The sequence below is a fragment of the Budorcas taxicolor genome, chromosome 11 (genome assembly GCF_023091745.1).
Source record: "Budorcas taxicolor isolate Tak-1 chromosome 11, Takin1.1, whole genome shotgun sequence".
Classification (NCBI taxonomy): Eukaryota; Metazoa; Chordata; class Mammalia; order Artiodactyla; family Bovidae; genus Budorcas; species Budorcas taxicolor.
Genome location: NC_068920.1, coordinates 62,395,129 through 62,418,965, shown reverse-complemented (window position 1 = coordinate 62,418,965; position 23,837 = coordinate 62,395,129). Strand labels below are relative to the sequence as shown.

The window sequence follows — 23,837 nt, the reverse complement described above, 5'->3', positions numbered from 1 at the left end:
CAGAAAACCTGTATGGAGCTTGGCCGGCGGCTGTGCCCAGGTTCTAAGAACAGGCAGCCTGAGGGGAGGGAAGCAATGCCTCTGACGGGGCACCCCTCCCACAGCGACAGGTGAGAGAGCAGACTGTTCCACAGGCAGAGCCCATAGGAAGGAGGGCGTTAGGCTGCATGGTCTGAGCCCTGGGAACAACCGCATCAGGAAAAAGGCAGATGCCCAGGTGAAGATTCTGATCTCCTTCATCCCCTTTTCCCTCCAGGTGCCCCCGGTGGGAACCACCTGCTCTCCCACCCCACACATGTGGCAGGCTAGTAGAAGGGCTCACCAAGAAGACTCGGCAGCAGCCCCCAAGTCGGCATCCAGCACCAGGGCAAGCGACGCCAGCGTCCTGCTTGCACCCTCAGCCCCAGGAGCGCTGCCGACAGCTGCAGGGCACCCACGTGGTTTAGCTCAGGGTGCTGGATCACGCCCAGTGCACAGCTCTGCTCCCCCACGTACCCACGGGGGAACGGGGCAAGTCCCAGCCTCTCTGAGCCTCAGACTCCAATCTGCACCATGAGGAAGGTAACAGCTGGCTGTCCCCAGACTCAACCAGCCCAGTGGGCTGAAGGCACAGGACGAAGGGCACAGCGTGCAGAAGTATGAGCTGGAGGCTGGGTTTGCCCTGGCCCTGGTCTTTAGTCCAGTGACAGCGTCCCAGGCAGGAGTGGGTGCTGGGCAGGTCCCTCTCCTTGGCTCCCCATCACCCTATGGGTGGCGCTGCCCACGAGAACACCCCCGCCTCACTGCTCCTGCAGAGGTCCACACCACACACACCTCAGGGCTGCGTGGATTCACTGGTGTTTTATTGGATTTTCCACAGGCAGCATGGACAGCCCCGTGGCCCTTCACCCGCCCCGATCCCTGCTCTGGGGCCCGGGCTGGGAGCTGTCCGCCTCTCGATGTCTTCTCCTGAGGCATGCCATCACTGGGCCCCAGCCCCTGGGCTCAGGCTGCCATCTTGAGAGAGAAACCCAGTCTGCCCAGAGCCTTCTGGGCCAGGCTTCCCAGCCCGGGGCCCATCCCTGTCAGGCACAGGCGAGCTCTCCTGAGGGGCTCCGAGCTGGAGCCCCTGGCAGTGCCCACCCACCCCAGGCTGAGGCCAGACCCTGACTGTGCACAGCACAGCAGGCCCAGACCTACAGCTTGGTGTTGAGGTGGAAAGAGAAGTGGGGTGCTGTGTAGGCTGTGGCAGGCGGCACGTGCCACGGAGACGAGGCCGGGCAGAGTCTGTGGCACAGGGCACCATCAAAGGATGCCGGTGGGAGGTGCATCAGGCCAGCGGTCATGGGCGAGGGCGCTGTGGCGGCCAGCAGGTGGGCCGGGAAGGCAGGGATGACCAGGGGGCTGAAGGGGAGGGTGGCCTGGCCCTTTAAGGGGCCCAGGGTGCCAGCGAGGTTCAGTGGACAGTGCAGCATGGTACCCCTGTAGGCCTCCGGGAGGGCGGGGCCCAGCAGGCAGGAGACGGCCAAGTCAGGGCCCCCGGGCTTGGTCCCACACTCCTGGGCATTCGCCTCCTTCAGAAAGGGAGACACTGCCCGCAGTTTTTTGCCACCGTGGACCGAGCCCTCTTCCGCCAGGCTGCGCTTGTGGCCCAGGCCTGGGCTGCTCGGGAAGGTTGGCAGGGGCATGGGGCTCTCAGCAGGGACCTTGGTCATGGGGGACACCCAGCAGGCTTTGGGTTTGGGGTAGAGGCTGCCCTTTCTGGAGCTGCCCTTGTGGAATGCAGAAGGGCGGCCGGCATCCCCGCCCCACACCAGTGGGGGCTCTTTGGCTGGCAGCCCCTCCTCCTTGGCAGGGGTCCCCAACAACACCCTATCTTTAAGACTGGGGAAAAGGTCCCTGGGACGCTGGCTGACAGGCTTCAGCACTTCGCTGGGGTAGGTGTGGAAGCAGCCGGTGACAACAGGGGCCGACGGGCGAGGGCCTGCCTGTATCTCCCGCCAGAGGCCGCCCCCGGGGGCCTGCCTTCCTTCCAGAGGTGTCAGCCGGTCCCTGGAGTCCTCGGCCGGCCCTCCTGGGCTCTGGGGACTCTCCACGGGCGGGGCAGCTGGGGGTCCCTGGGGGTCCCCACCTGCCCCGTGGCGACAGCCCTTCTCCTGACACTGCAAGGCCTCTGCCTTGCTCACCTGGGCCAGGAGCTTCTTTTTGGCCAGCGGTGACATGATACCATGTGTCCCTCTGCAGTAGAAGCTAGACAGGAGCCGTTTGTAGGCCTCAGGGCAGCCACTGGCACCCAAAAAGGGCAGAGAGGGCCCCACGGCTGGGCCTCGCTGCTCCATGCCATCCCTGGGTGTCTCCTGGCTAGGAAGCCTTGCCAGGTCAGGGGCATCTGCTTTGGTCTTTGCTGGCATCAGCTAGAATGAGAAAAGGCCAAGCCTCAGGGGACAGGAGAGAGCCAGCTCTTCCAGCACCTTCGTGCAAAACTGTCAAAAGGTGTCCCATCCTCTGAACAGACACAGCTTGGTGTCAGGACATGGGGCCTGGTGAAATGGGATGCAGACTAGGACTCAGACCCCACATGTACCCCCAACTTGAGGGCCCTCAAGTAATGAACCACTCTATGACCCTTGCTCCCCCGCCCCGGGTGCTGCCCTTGTGGGAGGCGGGTGTTCTGGGGGTTCCAGGCAGGGAGCTCTGCAGCCACAGTGAGCTGGTAGGGGGTGCTTTGAGAGGTATGGTATGGGGCTTGGAGCTCACCTGGTCCACCCGCTTCTCCTCCTTGACCTTCTTTGGTCTCTCAGTGGCCCCATCATCCCCCCGAGGCTCCTTGGCCATCTTGTACTGCTTCCTGGGCTTGGAGGGGGGCAGGGGCTTGTCATCCTCCCCCTTCAGGTGCCGCACATATGGGAGGACCAGCCTGGGGAGGAACCGGGCATGTCGCCAGGGGGCCAGGCTGGCAGGAAGCTCCCACTCCTCTAGGCCCACTCCAGCTTCCCCCGGCCCAGACTGCCAACACCCCTGCCCGACCAGCACAGACACCCCCCAGCCGCGGGGGCCGCCGCCCGCCCCCAGCCCACCGCCCATCAGAGTTGCCGGGGGGCAGCCCAGGGCCCTGCACCTCTCGTAGTGGCGGCCCCCACCCCACCGCCCGTCGGAGTTGTCGGGGGGCAGCCCAGGGGCCTGCACCTCTCATAGTGGCGGCCCCCACCCCATCGCCCGTCGGAGTTGCCGGGGGGCAGCCCAGGGGCCCGCACCTCTCGTAGTGGCGGCGCGTGCATGTGGCCGCACTGGTGCTGCCCGGGCTGCCCCCCAGCTCATCGTACACGTTCTTCCAGAGGCGGCGGCCAGTCACCTGCAAGGGCGCCACGTCAGGGTACAGCTGGTGGGCGCCCCCTGCCCACAGGGTCCTTGCAGCTCGGGGTCCCCACTCAGAGGCTGTTTCTAATTGCTTCTCCGCCAGCAGGGGCAGGGAGGTTGGAGGGGGCTCCCCTGGCCAGCAGCCAGCCAAGTCCCCCTCCCAGGGGCTGCCTGAGCACTGGCCCTTTGTGAGTGCAAGGACAGGACAGATGGAAAGGGTGACGATCTTGCTTGGAACAGCAAAGAACAGGCGGGTAGGGCAGGTCCCTCCTCCCTGCGGCGCACAGGGAGCTGAGGAAAGGGTAGGGTTTGGACACTGCCTCATCCTCCCGCCGACAGGAAAGGGCAAGTCTGCTGGGCTCTCTCTTCCCAAGGTCCCGGGGTCACAGCTGATGTGCCGGGAGACACGGCAGGGTGAGGACTCAGAGGAGCCATCCTTACCAGTTCATAGGCCCCTAGCTTCTCCACGGCCTTGTAGATCTTCCACAGGTTAACTGGGGACAAGAGGGGGCGGGGCCCCTGTCAGTCTTGGTGGGAGGAGGGGGCAGCCAGCCGCCTGTCCCCATGGCCCAGTCAGGCTGGCACAGAACCAGCACATACCCAGACAGGGCCACCAGGATGGCTGGGCAGATCGCACCCTGTGTGCTGGGGGCCCAGTGGCCGGGAAGGATGGGCATCTGGCCGCACCCACTGCCAGGCCAGTGCCTGGAGGGGGGCAACCTTTCTGTGTGCAACCCCTGTGGGCTGGCACGTCAGGGGTCGCCCCGAATGGAGGTCCCCTGCCGGGCCCCCCTCCCGTGCCTGCACCCCGGGGACGCACTCTGCTTGAAGCCGAGATGGGGCACCCTCTCGATGGGCGTGTGTCGCTCCTTCATGAACTTGTAGAGGCTGACCAGGAAGGCCTGCTCCTCCTCCTGCTCCTCCTCCCGCTCCCCGCCTGCCTCGGGGGGCTCCTGGGGAAAGAACACGGGGCAGTGGGATGAGCCCCCAGTTGGCAGGAGGCTGCGGAGAGGCGGAACCACTGGCTGCTGGGGAGGAAGGAGATGCATGGCCACCAACTCCAGGCTCCCCGAGGAGGTTGTTCCCAGGCTCAGAAGGACAGAGGTGTTCCAGGTCAGCCCAGGATCCCAGGTCAGGGTCCACAGAGGCCTGGCTCCAGGGGTGGCCACAGGAGCAGCCCTGCCCCTTCCCAAGCTTCCGATCACTTCTTCACCTGGCTCTAGGTTGTCACGTCGCCATCTCAGCTCCTCTACCAGACTCTGAGCTCCCGGAGGCAGGCTGTGTGGCCCCAGGGCTCCCAGTGGCCCCTGTGGTCCAAACCAAAGGACGAGGACGGTGCGTCCCAGCTGTGTGGGGCCATTCCGCCAGGCTTGCTTCCGTGGCCCGCCGTCCATGTGCTCAGCGCGGGGAGGAGAGACCTTGTCCTGGTCTCCAGAGGGCCCTTGTGTCCAATGCACAGGTCTTTTGGTTTCTGCTCCCAGTGGGAATTTCTCCTGGTGCCCTTCCTGCAGCTGGTGGCTCAGGGCAGGGGGCTACTGTTGGGCTGGGGTTGGGGTCCCGGCTGGCGTGGCCCCAAACACGAGAGGGCTGGCAACCATCATCAGGGTGAGAACCATGCAGAGAGCCACGTGTTCCAAAAATACTCTATTCAAGTGTCATGACCATAGTTTTGACTAATCAAAGACCTCAGGAAATAAACAAGCCAGCTTGCACGTTACCTATGAAATTGGAACACACTGCCGTGCCTCAAAACGGAGGCACTCTGACCACAGCTCTTCAAATGAACATGCTTTTCTGTTCCTCTTCTCTGAACTCCAGGAAATCTGTTAAAACCTGTTCCCATTTGCAGCTCCCTCCAGCCTGTGCCTCCGAAGCAAATGGCCAAAGAGCACTGATGCAGAGGCTGATGGCTGCGACTGTGCTGGTCAGCGCAGCAGCATCGATCTCACTACGGGACAGAAGGATGTACGTGTAGCTTAACATTGTAGAACAGAGCTTTACTCTGTTTCACAGATCAGGGCTCCAGGTCAGCCTCACGCAATAAAAGGGTTCTGCTGTAAAAACCAAGCCTGAAAGTCCAGCCAGAGGTGATGGGCGAGCCCTCCTGTCTGCCCACTGCCCAGTGCAAGGCCCCAGACAGTGGGGCTGTGCCCCTCTCTGGACTCTTTCAGGGTTGGGGGGGTTAGGGAACTCATCTCCAGGGAGTCTCCAAGGTGACCTGGGAGGCTGCACACAGGTGGGGCAGGGTGAGGGAAGGGGCAGGGAAGAGGCCCCCAGTGGGGGAGGGGTCACCCAACTCACCTCCAGGCGCACAGGGCTCCGGCTCCTTCTCGGCTCACCATCAGGCTGAGGAGACACGGGTGGGTCTAGGGGCTCCCCTTCCTCTGACTGCTTCCTTTTCCCTTTGACCGGAGGTGCTGGAGGAGAAGAAGAAGGGGAGAAGGGCAGGGGAGAGCGAGGACATGAGATGCTGGCAGAGGAGTGGGTGCCAGGAGGGCAGCGTGGCAACCGGATGGCCCGGTGGGGTCAGTCCTTGCCATCCTCTGCTTGTGGTGCCCAGCTGCCGCAGGCGGCCTCTAAACCACACGGGCTCCCCGACCGAAGCTCCCGCAGCCCCACCCATGCCACACCGGCCGGTTTTCCTTACTCCATTCCAGCCCTCTTCCCAAAACTATGAAGGAGACCCTAAGTCACCCTGGGGTCACGTCAGAGGAGGCTGGGGCCATGGTGCTCGGGGAAACTGTCTCCAAACCCCACCTCTCCACATAACAGAGTATTTGCAGCGGCTCAGCCAAACTGGCAGCTAAGAGAGCTGCGGAGGCTCCCATGTTTGTGGGCCCTCAAAGCACCATGGGAGCCGCTGGGCCCACAGCCCCTCTACGAATAACCAAGAAGAAAGTTCCCATTTATGAAGCAGCCAAGCTTTTCTTAAGCATCCCTCATGATCCCACGCATGCTCAGTCATGTCTGGTTTGTTAGCGACTCCAGAGACTGTAGCCCACCAGACTCCTCTGTCCATGGGATTCTCCAGGCGAGAATACTAGAGTGGGCTCTTCTTGACCCAGGGATCAGACTCACGTCTCTGGAGTCTCCTGCATTGGCAGGCAGCTTCTTTACCACTAGCACCACCTGGGAAGCTCAGCAGAGTCCTAACTGCCCCTAATTAGGCCACATACTCCCCTCACCTTCATGGCTCCTGGTGACCCTTCAGGTCTCACCTGACAAGCCCCAAGCAGGAAGTGGGGGGCCCTTCCCAGCCCTCAGCCAAGCACAGCACTTCTCTCTAGTCACCCTCACCTCCTCACACCGTACGGATGGGGCCATCCAGACTGAGATGCCCACGGCTTGTCTGGCCTCCTGGCAGCTCGGCGAGGCCGCCCAGCACCCCCACCCAGCAGGTGGCAGGTAAGGGAAAACGTCTCCTCTGTCCATGGGATATTCCAGGCAAAAATACTGGAGCAGGGAGCCATTCCCTTCTCCAGGAGATCTTCCCGACCCAGGGATGGAACCCGGGTCTTCTGCATTGCAGGTGGATTCTTGACTGTCTGAGCTACTAGGGAAGTCCCATTTTGGAGGAGAGAATGGGTGAGTCTCACAACAACCTGATAGAGGGCCAGGAGGAGCCAGGAGCTCGACTCTCCTAAGGGCATCCTGAGAGTTGGTGGCTGCAAAGACATAGCCACTGGAAGCTGCTCTGGCCACGAAGAGGCTGATTAGCCATGTGAGACCACCCTTTCTTTCCTCCTTTTTGTTCACGTTGCATGAACTGTCCTGGTTCACTCCAGCTCAGAAAATCCTTACTGCTGGGAACCTGCAAGATTTCTCCTCCATCCCAGGTAGAAAAGAAACTTGAAGAACAAGAAACCTGTCTTCCCTGGGGGCTCAGTGGTAAAGAATCCACCTGCCGATGCAGGAGATACGGGTTCGATCCCTGGTCCAGGAAGATCCCACATGCTGCGGAGCAACTAAACCTGTGAGCCAAAACTACTGAGCCTGCGCTCTAGAGCCGGGGGGTGGGAGGGGCACAGCCACTGAAACCCTCCAGCCAAGAACCTGTGCTCTTCAACAAGAGAAGCCACCACAGTGAGGGGCATGCACTCCGCAACCAGAAGTAGCCCCTGCTCAGTGCAGCTAGAGGAAAAGCCTGTGCAGTGACAAAGACCCAGCGCAGCCAGAAATAAAGAAGATACCCGCAGCAGAGTGACCCTCGAGGCCAGCGGTGCCCAGAAGCCTGAGCTGTAGACCTCTGACTGCTGGGCAGTGTCCCCTTGGGCAGCTGTTCACGGAAGTGCCATGCAGGTTCTCGGCTCTGTGTCCCTGGCCCTTTCATGTGTATGTTCTGTCAGTGAGTCCCAGAGGGATCCCGTTTCAAAGAGAGATTAAGCTGCCTGCCTCCCTGGGGGACCACATTCAAAGCAAGGTCTGTCTGACCACCCATCCAGGGGCCTGGCCTCGCCATCACTACAGCTGTGGTGCTTATCACCAACATTCACAAGCTTTGATGGGGTGTCCGAATAAGCCTGTTAGAGAAACTGAGCCTAATGCTAATTGGGCCTGGGCCGTCCTTGCAGGCTGACTCCTGATCACCGGAGACACAGCCAATCTCCAGAAACAACTAATAGTTAGGAGATACGGGTTCGATCCCAGTACTAATAACTGACCCCTCCCACCCCTGACGGATGCCTTTCCAACCAGGCCCTTGGGCAACTCTGCACCTCCGTCTTTCCTTCCCTGAATTGGGGCGGGGGTGGGGGGGAGAAAGACACTGCGGTCCTTTGCTAACTATCTGTGAGTCCTGAAGCCTTCAGCTAACCGGCTCTGTCCCCCCAGCTTTTCTCCTTTCCCTTCCTGCCTTCTCTGCTCTGCTTTCACACCCTCTCTCCCTTCTTTCCTGAAGGGAAAATGCTCGGCTCCGAAGGACTCTCTCCACCTGCTCCTGTGATGCGGCTTCCCACTGGCACCCTCCTGCAGATCGGCTACAAGGCTGTCCTCGGGCCTCAGGGAAAGAAGGTGGTGGAACCAGGGCCCACTGGATCACCAGGGAGAATTTAAAAGACATGGCGCCTGTCTCCCCCACCCTCCCCCAACATGAATACGACTTAAGGTCCTGCACAGGGTACCAGGGGTTTCCTGGTGGCTCTGCAGTAAAGAACCCACCTGCCAATGCCGGAGACATGGGGTCCATCCCTGGGTCAGGGAGACCCCCTAGAGAAGGAAATGGCAACCCACTCCAGTATACTAGCCTGGGAAATCCCATGGACAGGGGAGCTTGGCAGGCTACAATCTGTGGGGTCACAAAAGAATCAGACAGGACTTAACGCCTAAACAACAACAACACGGGGCTTGGGGGGGGGGTGGGGTTCAAACTCCCCAGGGGGCCTGAGAAGGCAGCCAAATTAAGGGCCACCGGGACAGAGACGGGGACGAGAGCCACAAAGGGAAAACACTCTGTGCGTGGCCGAGTGCGGGGGAACCGGCCTCCATTCTTGCCCACCTGGACCGCAGCCCTGGATGAGGGGCGAGGGGAAAGTCTTCACCCCCTTTCCCGAGCCTGTCCTCTCCCTCTCTTCTCCAGTCATTTCGAGATCGTAGTTCCCGCTAAATCTTCATTTGGAAAAAGAGTTCTGCCTTGAGAAGTAAGTCTGAAACCCCCTCCCATAGGGGCCGGGTGAGTCCTGTCTGCCCAGCTCCTCAGACCCCCAGCATAGACTGAGTGATCTCCTCCCCACATAGTTTGAAATTCTACTTCCCCCACTATCTAAAGGTTTGTAAGGAACACTCTGGGAGCTGGTTTTGGACTTTCATTCCTTATGGAACGCTGGACCCATGCACAGTTTTAATTTCTGTCGCGTGTAACAAAACTTACTATCCAGAGCTCAAGTCCCCCATCACTACTCCTCTGAAAAAATTCCATCTGAACTTTAGGATAATTCTGTCACATTCCAGGATGAAAAAGAGAAAGAGGGAAAGGATGAAGGAGAAGAAAGAAACAAAAGCCACTGGGGTTTTGACCGAGTTGCATTTAAACTTAGAAATTACTCTGAAAAATGGTACCGCCTTTCTGCCGTGCACCCTCCTATGCAGGAGCAGTGTCTCCCCAGATGGAGGTCTCCTCCGCGGGGCTCAGGGGCTCCTCCTCAAGGGCCCTGTGGTCCCCGTTGAGCTTATTCCCAGTTGTCGTGCTGCTAGACAGCTGAGTGGGAAGAGCCCTGGCGACGGCAGCAGCCCCGGCCGCTCCTCATCCCGGCCCTGTGGCCCGGCCCCGTCACGGGCAGCGCGCGGGCGTGGCAGCAGCATGGCTACGGCCCTTCCTGTGCTAGCAGTCTGCTCAACTCCACAGCTCTGCGGAAGTCAAGCTTAACCCTCGATCCCAAAACCAAGGCAGTGAAGAGGTTAATTTCAGTCGCTAGCTGTGAAGGAGGGGGCTCCTGAAATGAAGCCCGCCTGCTCTCAAGCCCCCACCCCACCTCCACACTATGCACTTCACTGTCTGAAACCAGCCTCTCCTAGGCCCTGGTCTGGGCACTTCTGAACACTGGTCACTACATCTTCCCAGCATTCGGTGGGTATCATTATCTCTCTGCCTCATTAACAGATACCACAAGATCTGAGGATCTGAGAGGCTCAGTAACTCACCTGAGGTCACACAGCTTACCAGCAGCAAAGCTAGGATTTGCAACCAGCACAGCATCCCCGTCTCAAGACCCTGACTCCAAGGCCTAGAGTTTTTTAATGGGCGCAGGGAGACCCCAGGGCTTCCCTGGTGGCTCAGTGGTAAAGAGTCTACCTGCCACTGCAGGAGATGAGGGTTCGATCCCTGGGTTGGGAAGATCCCCCAGAGAAGGAAATGGCAAGCTACTCCAGTGTACTTGCCTGGGAAATGCTATGGAAAAAAGAGCCTGGCAGGCTACAGTCCATGAGGTCACAAACAGTCGGACACAACTTAGCGACTAAACAACAATAAAGCGAGACCCCAGGTTCTTTCTCTGTGCTCAGAGGGTGCAAACGGGCCGTCTCTCCCCAGGGGACCTGCAGTGTCACACTGCAGCACCCCTGTTAGTCTGCTGGCAAGAACCTGGGCCTGTCTTCCCAGAGAAGCTGAAAGCAGACGAGGTGGGGCAGGAGGAAAGGTGGGGTGGGGGCTCTGACCCCACACAGGTGTTTCTGGCCCTTACTTCATTCTCCCACCTATAGATGGGTCTGTTAGACCCAGTGGGCCCAATGTTCTAAGCAGAATGAAGCGAGAAACGAGGCTCTCCCCCAAAAAAACCACAGGTGGCTATGTTCGTGCGTGTGTGCGTGAGATCTGAGGTGTGTGCGTGCGTGCATGTGTGTGTGTGTGTGTGTGAGATCTGAGGTGTGTGCGTGCGTGCGTGTGTGGGTGGGTGTGTGTGAGATCTGAGGTGTGTGCGTGTGTGCGTGCGTGGGTGTGTGTGTGAGATCTGAGTTGTGCGCGTGCATGGGGGTGTGTGAGATCTGAGGTGTGCGCGTGCATGGGTGTGTGTGTGTGAGATCTGAGGTGTGCGCGTGCGTGCGTGTGTGGGTGTGTGTGCGTGAGATCTGAGGTGTGTGCGTGCGTGCGTGTGTGGGTGTGTGTGTGTGAGATCTGAGGTGTGCGCATGCATGGGTGTGTGTGTGTGAGATCTGAGGTGTGCGCGTGCGTGCATGCGTGGGTGTGTGTGTGTGAGATCTGAGGTCTGTCACTCCGCTGTGTCTCAGGGCCTAGAGTTCTGCTCCGCAGGGAGCAGCTGCTTCATAAACAGGACCTGCACTGCCGGAGAGGAGCTGGGCTGCGCCTAGTCCAAGGCCTCTCTCCCGCGCCCTGTCTCTCCTTCTCGGAGCTGGGCTGCCCCTAGTTCGAGGCCTCTCTCCCTCTCTCCTTCTCCCTCCTTCCCTCTCCCTCTCTCTCTCTCACTCTCTCACCACCACCCCGCCCCCGCCCCGCCTCTCCACTCTCGGTGTGATGGAAAGGAAGCGACACTTCCTTTCATGAAAAGTCACCCACTGGGAGCACCGTGTCAATTACGACAATAATGGTAACAGAGGCCTCAATAACAACCATCAGACACCACACCTTCTTGCCTGAGGTTGTTGGCTTAAGTTGCTCTTTGGCTTCAGCTGGAGCTGAAACAAAGACAACCTTTGAAGCGGCCAGTCCACTCAGCTCGGAGCCAGCTGCCTGGCGGAGCAGGGGTTTGGGGAGGGGGCCTGCCCAGGGCTGTGCTCCAGCCAGCACGGAGGACAGACGGACAACCTGGACACGTGCAGCTCCCCACCTGCCCTGCGTCCGAGTCTCAGGGGAGGGAGGAGGGGCCAGGGTGGGGGGCAGCTGGGGCCAAGGTGTCAGCCTTGAGTGTAGAAAGGAGGGGGTGGGGGCACCAAATGTGAGATGACCAACTCCCAGAGCCCCGGGACCTGGTGGTCCTGAAAGACCTTGACCCAGGGTGGGGCTGAGTCCCCACCATCTTGCCCCTCCACGTCTGGGTGGTGTCTGGTGATAAAAGTAACAGCTCCATCTCTGTACTGCTTCCTGTGTCCCCACCAAACTGGGCTGGGTGGCAGCTTGTCCGAGACGTGGGTCAACAGTAGACACACAGCCGGGACAAAGGAAGGCTGCCTGACTTCTGCATGGGGCACTCTTCTTTCTCTCTCTCCTAGCAGAGCTCTCCCAGAGTGGCTCTCGAAGCCCAGCCAGTAAAGCAAGGTCCAAGGCGGGTGTGGGCCATCCCAGGTCAATTTCCCACCTGGGAACAGGAGACCATTGGGAAGGGAGAGAGGGGCAGGGTCTCAGAGGCCTAAACTGTCCTCACTGTCAGACCAGGGCTGGTCTCTAAGCCTCAGTTTCTCAGACTGTAAGCCCCTGAGAGAGCGGGGCTGATTCTGTGAGGTCCTTTCTACCACTGCCATTCCAAGTTCGAGGTCCAAAAGGGTCCCTAGGGCTTGGACAGGCTCTGGAACTCCACCCTGGTGACCCAACCCACTAGCTGCCATCTCTGCCCTAGCATGGTCTCTGGGACCCCACACCCCCAACTTTGGTGCTCCAGCTGGGGCAAGAAGCACCTGTTATTCTCCCTTCAGCTCCGCGGACTCCTCTTGACTAGCTGACGACCTCGCAAAGAAAGGGACCCTGGCTCTGGCCAGTACACTGCCGCCAGACCCGCACCCTGAGCCCCTGGGGGCCCGGCATCGGGCGATCTCCTCCCCTATTCCCAGCGTCCATCCGGCTGGCGGCCTGAGGCCGGCGCGGCCGCACCCCCTGAACACTCTGCGCAAGGACCGAGAGGAGGCAGCGATTCAGACTGAGCGCGAAGCCAAACGCTTCTCTCCTCGCAGCCCGTGCGTCTCCGCTTTCCACCCCCTCCCCGCCCCCCATCACTCGCGGGTCCGCCACGCTGTCCCTTCTGGAGCCCCAAGGGGAGAAAGAGACACAGGAGAAAGATGAGCGGAGCAAAGAAGGAAGTTACTTCTTCCCTGTCGGGGGTTGGGAGTGGGAGGGCACAGAGGAGGGTGGACAGGAGACAAGAGGAGAGACTACGGGAAAAAAAAGAAAAAAGGGAAGAGGAAAGAGAAAGAGAAAGGGTCGGAGGCGAGAAGCCGGTAACCGCCGAAGGATCAGCACGACTCTCGGCTTAAAGAGGAACAGTTGATTCTTCAAAATGCATTGAGCAAGTTCTTCAAAACCAGCGCAGAGTCACTTTCAGGAAACGGCGGCCGCAATGGAAAGCGCGCCGCGCGCCCAGCGGACCCGGTGCCCCTTCTCGGCGGCGCCGGCGGATTCTGAGAACCGCCGGGATGTGACGGCGGGGAGGGGAGAGGGGAGGGTGGGGGGGTACTGCAGACGGAACTGCTGCGGACAGCTGTCACAACAAATTAGCTGAGACCAGCTCGAGATTGAAAACCACAGCAGGAAGTGAGGTGACAGGGCCGTACAGGACTTGGTAAATTTCAGTCAAGAGACCACGAAGAGAGTTTCGAGATAAACGCCCGGGAAGCCCCTCGGCCGCCAAAACTTTTTGTCTTTCCTTTTTTCGCACAGCGCGCGCCCCACACTAGGCTTTGGCCCCGGCTCGCGGCGGGAGGACGCGGGCGTCCCGGGCCAGACTACCTCCGCGCGCTCTCGCCCCCGAGTCCAGCCCCAGCCCCCGCTCGCCCCGCAAGGCAGCACCGACGGCCGCGAGCGCCGGGAAAGACTGGGCGCCACAAACTTGCCCTCCCGCGGGGCCGCCCGTCCCGTCCCGTCCCGGGCGCACCGCAGAGCCACTTACCCATGGTCCGGAGAGCGCGCGCGGCGCCACCACAGCACCCTCCCCCGGTTCCTCGCTCCGGACCCCGCGCTCCGCGCGCGACTGACCCAGGGGCGCCGCTCGCCGGCCACCTCCCCCCGGCCCCGCCCCTGCCCGCCCCAGCCCCGCCCCCCCTGCCCGCCTCCGGCCCCGCTCTGGGCTCCGGTTGGTGGAGCCAAGCCTTCCGCGAGGGATGGGGACCGCCTCCTCATCCCGCAGAACTCTGGGAGCTGTAGTGTGCTCTCTCCTTCCCCAGGCTCACAAGCTGCGGGGCTGGGCTCCTCACCTGGGGGGGTTGAGGCAGGACAGCCAGGAGTCACGGCTTCCTTGCGCCTCTGGAGGCGAAACTCGAGTATTGGAAATGTCCTCTTTGGTCTTAAGCAGGGCACTGGGGTCTGGGTGGGGTAGCAAAGCGCTTCTGACTTTGACTTGAACTGGGTGGAAGACCTCTCCCATCTCCCTTCCAGCCCAACTTAGTAGAGATGGTTGGTGATAGCTAAACAAGGACCCCTTCCAAAGTAACAAGTCCTTGCCCAAAGCTCTGTGGGGGCCCAGAAATGCCTGGGGCAGGAAGCCTGCTGACAGGGGCCTGTGTCCACCTATTTCTCAAAGACAGAGAGGGCAAGCTACAGGGTGAGCAGTGGAAAGAGGGGTCATGATCCCTGTTTGGGGAGATGAGGCTTCCAGTGGAGTAGGGGCCTTAGGAGATGTTGAGCCAGCTGCAGCTGGGCTTCTGCCAGAGGGAGAAATAACTCAGCCATATTCACCTCACAGAAGAGAAAACTTGGGTTTTCTCTTGGGCTTGAGAGTTCAAGGTCTGGAAGCATTGTTCACAATAGCCAAAAAGTGGAAGCAATCCAGTGTCCATTGATGGATGAATGGGTAAACTGTGGTCTGTATTCAGTTGCACCCAAGTCTTTGCCACTCTTTGGACCATGGCCCACCCAGGCTCCTCTGTCCATCGGATTTTTCAGGCAAGAATACTGGAGTGGGTTGCCATTTCTTCCTCCAGGGGATCTTCCCAACCCAGGGATCAAACCCAGGTCTCCTTCAACTCCTGCATTGCGGGGGGGTTCTTTACTGCTGAGCCGTCAGGGAAGCCCCTAAACTGTGGTGAAAGTGAAAGTCACTCAGTTGTGTCCAGCTCTTTGCGACTCATGAACTATCAAGTCCGTGGAATTCTCCAGGCCAGAATACTGGAGTAGGTAGCCTTTCCCTTCTCCAGGGGATCTTCCCAATCACCGAGGTCTCCTGCATTGCAGGCAGATTCTTTACCAGCTGATCCACAAGAGAAGCCCAAAAATAGTGAAGTGGGTAGCCTATCCCTTCTCCAGGGGATCTTCCCGACCTAGGAATATAACCAGAATCTCCTGCATTGCAGGTGGATTCTTTACCAACTGAGCTATCAGGGAAGCCCGAAACTGTGGTATGTACATACAGTGGAATATCACTCAGTCTGAAAAAGGAAGGAAATTCTCACATGTTCCACAACATGGATGAACCTTGAAGACATTATGCTAAGTAAAATAAACCAGACACAAGCTACAAATACTGTATGATTCCACGTATATAAAGTACTTAGAGTCAAATTCATGGAACAAATAGTATAGAATTCTGGTTGCCAGGCTTCCCTGGGGGCTCAGATGGTAAAGCATCTGCCTGCAATGCAGGAGACCTGGGTTCGATCCCTGAGTTGGGAAGATCCCCTGGAGAAGGAAATGGCAACCCACTCCAGTGCTCTTGCCTGGAAAATTCCATGGATGGAGGAGCCTGGTAGGTTACAGTCCATGGGGTCGCAAAGAGTCGGACATGACTGAGCAACTTCACTTCACCTATGGCTGGCGGGAGGGAGGCAGGATAGGGAGTTAGTATTTAATAAGGCTTTCCTATCGGCTCAGATGGTAAAGACTCTGCCTCCAAAGCAGGAGACCTGGGTTCGATCCCTGTTTCTGGAAGATCCCCTGGAGAAAGGAATGGCAACCCACTCTAGTATTTATTCTTGCCTGGAGAATTCCATGGACAGAGGAGCCTGGCAGACTACAGTAGATGGGATTACAAACAGTGACATGACCGAGTGACTAACACACACACACACATTTAATAAGTACAGATTTTCAGTTTTGCAAGATGAAAAATTTCAGAAGATGAATGGTGGTGATGGTTGCGCAAAAATGTGGATGTACTTCACATCGCTGAACTGTATACTTAAAAATGGTTAAAATGGTAAATTTCATGTAATGCGTGTTTGAGCCAAGGTCTCACATATGGACTTGAACCCTGTCCTAACACAGAGTAAGGAACCGCAAATTGTTGATTAGTTTTAATACAAATAGCACTATGCATTTCCTAATTTTGTACAATAAAACTGAGGCTCCAGAGGATTAATTAGCTCAAGTAAGACAGCTGGTAAATGGCAGAGCTGAGCATCTGAGCCCCAGTCAGGCCCCCTCAGTCATTCCCCTCAGCGTTTCTTGGCAGTGCTGTTAACTGAATCAGGGAACACAGCCTGAGAAGGAGAAAGTGTGAAGGGGAAGACTTGAGCACTGGTGAGGACACAATGGGCCAGTGAGATGTCCAGTAGTAGCTGGCAGTGAGGCCTGGAATCCATGACAAAGCACCGACTGGAAACACAGCTAGTTAAGGAGCCCTTGGCCCCGTGCACTTACCAGCCCTGTTTGCAGTCATCACCCAGCCATCACCCTAAACGAACGGACCAGGGTTGTAGTTTGGTGACCCTGAAACTCTCCCTTATCCTTTGGCTCTGGGATGGAAGAACTCTCCAGGCTCAGTCCAGAGTGGACAACATGTGGGCTCCCTTGTCTACCTCGTAATGGGTCATTTTATAAAAGTCTGTGCCTGCAGATTTGGTAACAGGCACATCGTCAACAATAGTAACTGCCTCTAACAATCATTATAATAGTGATTATGATAGGGCCCCAACACTTCCCAGTTTATAAGCCCTCCAGGAGACCTGAGGCTGTGTTGGCAGATGCTGTGGTAGAAAAGCTTTGTCCATTCTTTTTTTTTTTCGGTGGCAGGGAGCCACAGCTTGCAGGATCTTAGCTCCCGTACCAGGGATCGAACCCTTGCCCTTGGCAGTGAAAGCTCTGAGTCTCAGCCACTGGACTGCCATCCTATTAGGATTGTTTGCCCAAGGTTTGGGAGAGAGGCCTAGGCACTACCCTCAGCATCCCAGTCTAGGCCAACCCCACCCTCCCAGGCTGATTAGACTCATTGCCTGACAAAGCAGCAGATCATCCCACACAGGATAGAGTTATTCTGCCATCCCAGGCAGTCGGACACACTCTCACAGACAGTGGCTGTTGTGTAAAGCCTCAGCAAGTCAACACCTGCCTGTGTCAACCTGGGAACAATATGATCTAAATTTAATTGCCTCCTGAGGCAACTGTTTGCAATAGAAAGTAATTTACAACAGCCAATAAATCTTGCAGAGGAATGACATCTCCATTTGCTTCCCTAAAATCAAACATGCTTGTTGGTCAAGCTACTATCCGATGTACCTTCATCTCCTACCCACCGCTACCCTCCTCGTGCCTCCTCTAACCATCAGATCCAGCCCCTGATGGCCTGAGAGAAGTCGCCTGGGCCCTCCATGTCCTGCTGTCTCAAATAGATTAATTAAAAAAAAAAAAACAAAAACCCACGAATGCATTCTCCCCATAAAGACATTACAAATAAATCATTTCTCTCTGACACCATTCCAAATTCAGTGCCCTCCCCAACCTAGAGATAAGGACTCTTATCACATTGGGTGGGCTTCCCAGGTGGCACTAGTGGTAAAGAATGTGCCTGCCAACGCAGGAGACATAGAGACGTGGGTTCGATCCCTGGGTTGGGAAGATCCCTGGACAAAGGCATGGCAACCCACTCCAGTGTTCTTGCCTGGAGAATCCCATGGACAGAGGAGCCTGTCGGCTATAATCCATGGGGTTACAAAGAGTCAGACGCAACTGAGCATCAGATTGGGTAAACTATTCTGGAACTTTCCCTATGTATTTTCATAAATACGTGGTGTAGAAAAACACGTAAATTTATGTGTGCTTTTAAAAAGTGATTCCATTCTAATTGTTCTATTCTGCAACTTGATTTTTTTTGTCCAACAATATGTCTTGGAGAACCCACTTTGTTAGGACACAGATCTGTTTCTCTCTTGTAGCTGCTAGACTGCACATCTGATATGGACATACAGCAGTCTATTTCATCCCCTCTTCATGGTGCTTGGTCTTTTTGCAATTACAGGAACCTTCCAAGAACATTCTGGACCCCCTTAGAACATTTGCAGGGCTCTGTAACTTACAAAGGAGTCCCAGAGATTGACCTAAAAGTTGCTTTCTCCTAGCCTCTGTCCCCAAGACTCGGCATCCCTTGCTGGTCCAAATCTAGGAAGAAAACCTGGTCTTGGGAGGGGTGGTCCTCATCCTGGAACTCTCAGAGCTGGAGGGACTGTTCACGAGCTTCTTCCCACCTGGTCTCATTCTGGAGAGGAGGCCAGCAGGCCCAGAGATGTCAAGCGAGTTTGAAGGAGGTCACACAGCAAGTCCGTGTTGTTGCTCTTACTCCTGGGACCCACAAACACATCCAGCGTGCTCAGTCATTTTTCTGCTCTGGGAAGCTCCGTTCCCAGGCTCCAGCGGTTGCAAAAGGCCCCCAGGGCTTTGTTTCCAAAGGAGAAATGAATCGGGAAGTATTTTTAAGTGCTGGCCCCGCCTGGCTCCTGCCTTACTCCCTGGTGCCCTAGCTGTCCAGGAAAGGCCAGCTTCACAGTGGCATCCGCAACTCATGGAAAACAACAAACGCCCGAAATAGATGATACCCAAGCTCAGGAATGGAAAGAATTGGCTCATGGCTTCAAGCGCCTCTTTTAGAAAAAGGCAAGAATAGCTTTCGGCGGTGTTTGGGGAGCTGCTGGAGGTGAGGGAGGGGGATCTGAGAGCTTTGGTGACTTTTTTCCACCTCCTCCTCCCCCCACCCCCGTGTGAACACTTAACTTCCCCAGCTCGATCCACTCTGGGAGCACATCCACACCTGGCTGCTGTCGGAAACTGGAGATGCTATGTGATTCTTAAGCTTCTTAAGCCTGAAAGGTAATGGTCAAATTCCTATGTGTGTCTGTGTGGGGGGAGGCGGGGGGGCGGAGGGTGACAGGGAAAGAAAATGCGGGTTTTCATCCCCACTCAGATGGCCCAGCTGCTGTGTGATCATCTGCAAGTCACTTGACCTCTCAGAACCTCCAGTTCCTCACTGGCAAAGCAGGCATAATGATTCATTTATTCATTCATCTGACATTTGTTAGGACCCAGCTCTGTGCCAGCACTGGACTAGAGACTGGGGATATAGCCAGGACCAGGACAAAGCTCTGATCTCGTGGAGCAAAATATACAGCCGTTGACAACCTTACAGGTGATGAGAATCAGCCATTGCTTCTTCAGACAGTTCCAAAGTCACTCAAGGCCTGGTGCCGGAGGGGTGACAATACGTTTGACCAGAGTTTCTCCGGTACTGAACCTAGCACCTTACATGGGTTATTTCATTCAGTGTCACCCGGCCCTATGAAGTGGCCACTATGTATTTACGCCTATATTACAGCCGAAGACATCGAGCAGCAGAGAGTAAATACTGGACCAGGTAATAAAGAGAGGCCAGCTGTGGGCCAGCTCCCTGCTAAGCCTGGATACCTGGACAACCAAAGCCTGGTTCCCTCTTTATGACACAAAGTAGTAAGTCTAGACTGAAGGTCAGTACAAATGCACTGGACAAAGGTTTTAAAAAAACAAAACAGAAACACGGGGTTTGTAGAGAGCTTTTTAAAGAAATGTATTTTAAGTTGGAGGATAATTACAATTTTGTGTTGGTTTCTGCCATACATCAACATGAATCAGCCATAGCTATACATATGTCCCCTCCCTCTTGAGCCTCCCTCCCACCACACCCCACCCTACCCCCTCTAGGTTGTCACAGAGCATCAGATTTGAGCTCTGTTCATCAAACAGCAAATTCCTATTGGCTAGCTATTTAATATATGGTAATATATATATTTCAATGCTACTCGCTCAATTTGTCCCTGCTCCTTCACCCACTGTGTCCAGAAGTCTGTCCTTTATGCCTGCCTCTCCTTTGAAAGTGAAAGTGAAGTCACCCAGTCGTGTCTGACTCTTTGCGACCCCATGGACTGTAGCCCGCCAGGCTCCTCCATCCATGGGATTTTGCAGGCAACAATACTGGAGTGGGGTGCCATTTTCTTCTCCAGGGGGATCTTCCCTACCCAGGGACCCAACTCAGGCCTCCCGCATTGTAGGCAGACTCTTTGCCCTCTGAGCCACAGGGAAGCCCTTGCTGCCCTGCAAATAGGTTCATCGGCACCGTCTTTCTAGATTCCATATGTGTGTGTCAATATATGATATCTGTTTTTCTGACTTACTTCACTCTGTATTATAGGCTCTAAGTTTATTCACCTCACTAGAAGTGACTGGCAGCACTATTTACAATAACTAGGACATGGAAGCAACCTAGATATACATCCACAGATGAATGGATAAAGAAGTCATACAGAGCTTTTGCTCTTATTTTAAAATAAGCTTCTGGTAACCCTTCATTTCCCTGGTGTATGACTGTCTCCCATTTGACAGATGAGTCAACCGAGGCATGCAGCGCTTAAGTGCCTCTTCGGAAGACCGCAGACTGCACGATGGGAGCTCCTTACCACCTGCGGGTTCCCAGGACTCTGGCGGGAGCGGGGGCGGAGGCGAGCGGGGGTTGCGCCCCAGGGCAGGAGAGAACTACATCTCCCAGGATGCCATGCGAGGGGGCGTGTAGGGGTGGAGCCTCCGCGAGCCCACGGCTGTCATTTCTTGGTATTTAAAAAAAAGTAGCAAAAGAAAAGAAAGAATCAAAGCCTCAAGCGTCACGTCTAGGAATAGCGTCGGAGCCAGGCCAAGTCATTATAGACGATGAGTAATCCGGTTAAGTCATTTCTCTAAACGCCGTTCCTTGTAAGAGAATTAAAATATCAGCTTACATCAGTCGGGGAGAGGCAGGCTCCAGGGGCCCGGGGCGGGAGCGCTGCCAGGAGGGGGCGCGGCTGGCGCGCCTCGGCCGCTCCGCTCGGTCTGGGGCAGCGGCTGGACGCCAGCGACCGACAGCTGGGCCCTGGGCTCGGCCTGACAGCCAGCTAGGGGGCGGCGGGGGAGCCGCCCGCCAGGCCACAGTTTACCTTCTTGTTAAGAGCTTCTAGGAAAGATTGGGCTGCCTCCTCTCAAGAGAATCAGTGTCCCTTGTAGGGGTGGACCTGCGAGGGGAATAAAGGCCAAGCTACTAGGCCAGATGGGAATAGGGTTCCTTTTTCTTCACTGTCCCCCCTTTCTGTCAGATTCCAAAATTCCTATCTTGACAGCTGCAGGAGCAAAGAGCTGATGCTGAGAAAGATTGAGGGCAGAAGGAGAAGAGGGTGACAGAAGATGAGATGGCTGGATGGCATCACCGATTCAATGGACATGAACTTGGGCAAACTCCAGGAGATGGTGAGGGACAGGGAAGCCTGGCCGGCTGCAGTCCATGGGGTCGTGAAGAGTCGGACATGACTTGGGTACTGAACAACAGCAACAGCCAGTGGGGGTCGGGGTGGATCTGGATCTCCTGGAGGTGTGAATTTTGCCCTAGACTTGCAGGAGTCATCAAAGCATCTTGAGATGAGGATTGCAATGAATTTATGGAGGGTGAGCTGATCCAGAAGCTGACCCTAAAACCTGTCCCCTAAATCCCTCTCCAGGTCCAACAACATGAGCTGGGTCCTGATAGTGAGCCGGACACTCATCTCTCCCTCAGGGACCCTCACGTGAACCCTTGGCAGATGAGGGCACTGGGGCCCGGAACCTTCCCACTGGCTTCCCGCGCCAGTCACAAAGCAGTAGAGAGTAACTCAAGCTTACAGATGAACGCTTGAGGCAGCCTCTGAGCAACTTACACACGTTCACACTTGAAATGAATCAGGCGCTTTTGAAATTCCCTTTTCACCAAAGGGCAGAGAGAAACCAAGACTTCCTAAGAAGCTGCACTAGGCTCGGCCAGCCCACTAAAACAGGAAGCTCCAAGGCCCTGGAGTCGGGCCGACTGACCCCCAGTCCTGGCACCCTCACTCGCAGGTGCCCTGGGATGAATGACTCACCATCTCTAGTCCCATGTGTAAACCGGGATTAGCAATACCTACCTTGTGAGATTACTGTGACACTTGGAAATAACGTAGACCTTTAACAATGCTCATTCTGTTGTGTTGGTGTTATGTGAAAACAGCCTCTGACCAAGCAGATTGTGTGTGCTTCTGAGCCTGTAGAAGTAAATACTTAAATAACCTACTCCCCCAAACCCAACCATCTCTTAGCACAGCAGTCACCTTCCCTGCATCAGGGGGCTGACCCCTTGGCACATCGCTGGCTCCTCTACACAGTCCTGGCCTGTGTGCACCCCAAGCCCTGGCCTTAGAGACCTGAGCTGGACCCTGAAACCCCCCACCTGACCAGGTTGTCTCGGTTTACAGGTAGTAGCTTCAAGGTCCTGAGCTCCCCAGTTGGAGTCTTCACATTCGGCCAGGATGTTGGGAGGAATCATGGTCGAGGTGAATGATGTAGCTCTAACCTGAGCGGATCCATTAACCCCTTCCATGCTGGAAGCCTAGGCTTGGATGGGTGGGGTGGGGTGGGGGTTGCTGCTCTAATTACTTCTCCTGCTCAGTCCCCTAGCGGCTTCAGAGTCTCCCAAACCCTGACCCACACACATCTCTGCAAGAGGGAGATTCCAGACACACCTTAGCCTCACTCTCATGAGTGAGGTTTCCTGTGGCTGAGTGGCATCTGCCTTCTGCGCAGAGTGGGAAAAGCGACCTGCATTCTCCATAAGAAGACCAAGTGCCCCAGGAATTCCCTGGCCGTCCAGTAAGACTCTAAGCTTCCAATACTGGGGGCACAGGTTCTATCCCTGCTCAAAAGTTTTGTTTTGTTTTAAAAAATAAAACCAGAGTGCCCCAAATCAGTTCTCCATGCTCAGTCTTCTCATCTGTAAAATGGTCACGGCACAATAAAAGCCCCCACACCTGCTAGTGCAGCTACAGGCACTAAATGAGCCATTTCTTATAAACAGCTTAGAACTGTGTTTGGTGGGAAGGCAGATCTCCATAAATATTAGCTCTTATCCAGAACCCAGGACCAAGCAGAAGGCATGGGGTGAGCCGGGGCTAGGGGAAGGACACAGGGAACCTGGGTTCCAGGGACCCGTGGGACATAGCAGATAGTGGTCCTGCCCACCCACCCCACCTTCCCTTCTTCTGCTGCTGTGTGTCAATGTGTCAAATTTTGTTGGCTTTAGGGCTTTTTTTTCTTTTTTAATTAAACACGGGCTGCCTGAAAACCCTAATATTCTGGTTAAGTTTTGAAACAGCTCAGAAATCCCCTCCTCCTCTTGTGAGTCAGAGGCAGGAGCATTAAGCAGAACTGCCAGTGGGGTGCTGCGCAGAACTGCAAAATAACAGCTGGGCAGCCCTGTGACCCCAGGGAGCTGAAATAGGGGCTCAAAAATATTAGGGTGCGCTGGCGTGGCACGAAGGCCGGAAGTCCCTGGGGATGGGGGTGGGGCACACTAAAGCCCCAAAGGATCGCCATGCCCACCCCCTGACATCAAAACAGCTCGGAACGGTTCAGTTAGCCTAAGGAAGTCTCACAAGGCTGGCTTTTCCCGGAACCGCGATTTCGATGCTCGCCTGGAAATATCAAATCCTTTCCCAGTGTTTTTCTTTTTTCTATTTTGGTGCCTTAACCACGTGCTTGGGGAAGTGATGGGTAGTTTTCTCTTTCCAACCCAGCCCGCGCGCAGGGGTCTTCACCGACCAGCTCCGAGGAGCTTGCGTCCCGCCTCGCCCACCCATCCTCTGCTCGGCTCCGCCTGGGCGCGGTGGGAGGAGCGGGGGCGGGCTGCAGGGTCCGCGGGGAGCCCCACCCTGGGGATGGGGGGCGAGGCAACGGGGCCGGGTGGTCGGTCCGAGCGCCCGCTCCCCTCCCCCTGGGCTCGCTGAGCCGAGTTGGGGAAGGCGGGCGGGCGGGGGTTTCGGAAAGCGCTTTCCATGCTCGGCCGGATCTGAGTCAAAAAGGGGGAGCTTGTTCAAACCGAAAGAATAATTCGGTTAGCCAAGGCCGCCAATATTTCTCTGAGCCC

At 56.5% G+C, this 23,837-nt stretch overlaps 1 protein-coding gene and 1 long non-coding RNA gene across 2 annotated transcripts; one reads left to right on the top strand and one right to left on the bottom strand.

The window, feature by feature from the left end:
* Nucleotides 1–825: 825 nt before the first annotated feature.
* ARID5A (AT-rich interaction domain 5A) lies at nt 826–13,699 on the bottom strand. Its single transcript, XM_052649482.1, has 7 exons — nt 13,602–13,699; nt 5,638–5,753; nt 4,157–4,289; nt 3,778–3,830; nt 3,234–3,331; nt 2,737–2,896; nt 826–2,393 (listed from the first exon to the last, which is right to left on the bottom strand). The coding sequence occupies exons 1-7, from the start codon at nt 13,603–13,605 to the stop codon at nt 1,176–1,178; spliced, it is 1,782 nt and encodes a 593-aa protein (XP_052505442.1). The 5' UTR covers nt 13,606–13,699; the 3' UTR covers nt 826–1,175.
* Nucleotides 13,700–18,567: 4,868 nt separating this feature from the next.
* On the top strand, nt 18,568–22,153 carry LOC128056625 (uncharacterized). The gene is made up of 3 exons (XR_008200171.1): nt 18,568–18,724; nt 21,031–21,157; nt 21,406–22,153. It is a non-coding gene; the product is annotated as an uncharacterized LOC128056625 (long non-coding RNA).
* Nucleotides 22,154–23,837: the final 1,684 nt, after the last annotated feature.

Bases quoted from the DNA above. Each gene is read 5' to 3' on its own strand.
- ARID5A (XM_052649482.1), bottom strand. The intron at 4,290-5,637 runs GTGAGTTGGGTG...TTCTTTCCCCAG, and splicing joins GGAGCCCTGTGCGCCTGGAG to GAGCCCCCCGAGGCAGGCGG. The intron at 2,394-2,736 runs GTGAGCTCCAAG...TTCTCATTCTAG, and splicing joins AGGAGAAGCGGGTGGACCAG to CTGATGCCAGCAAAGACCAA.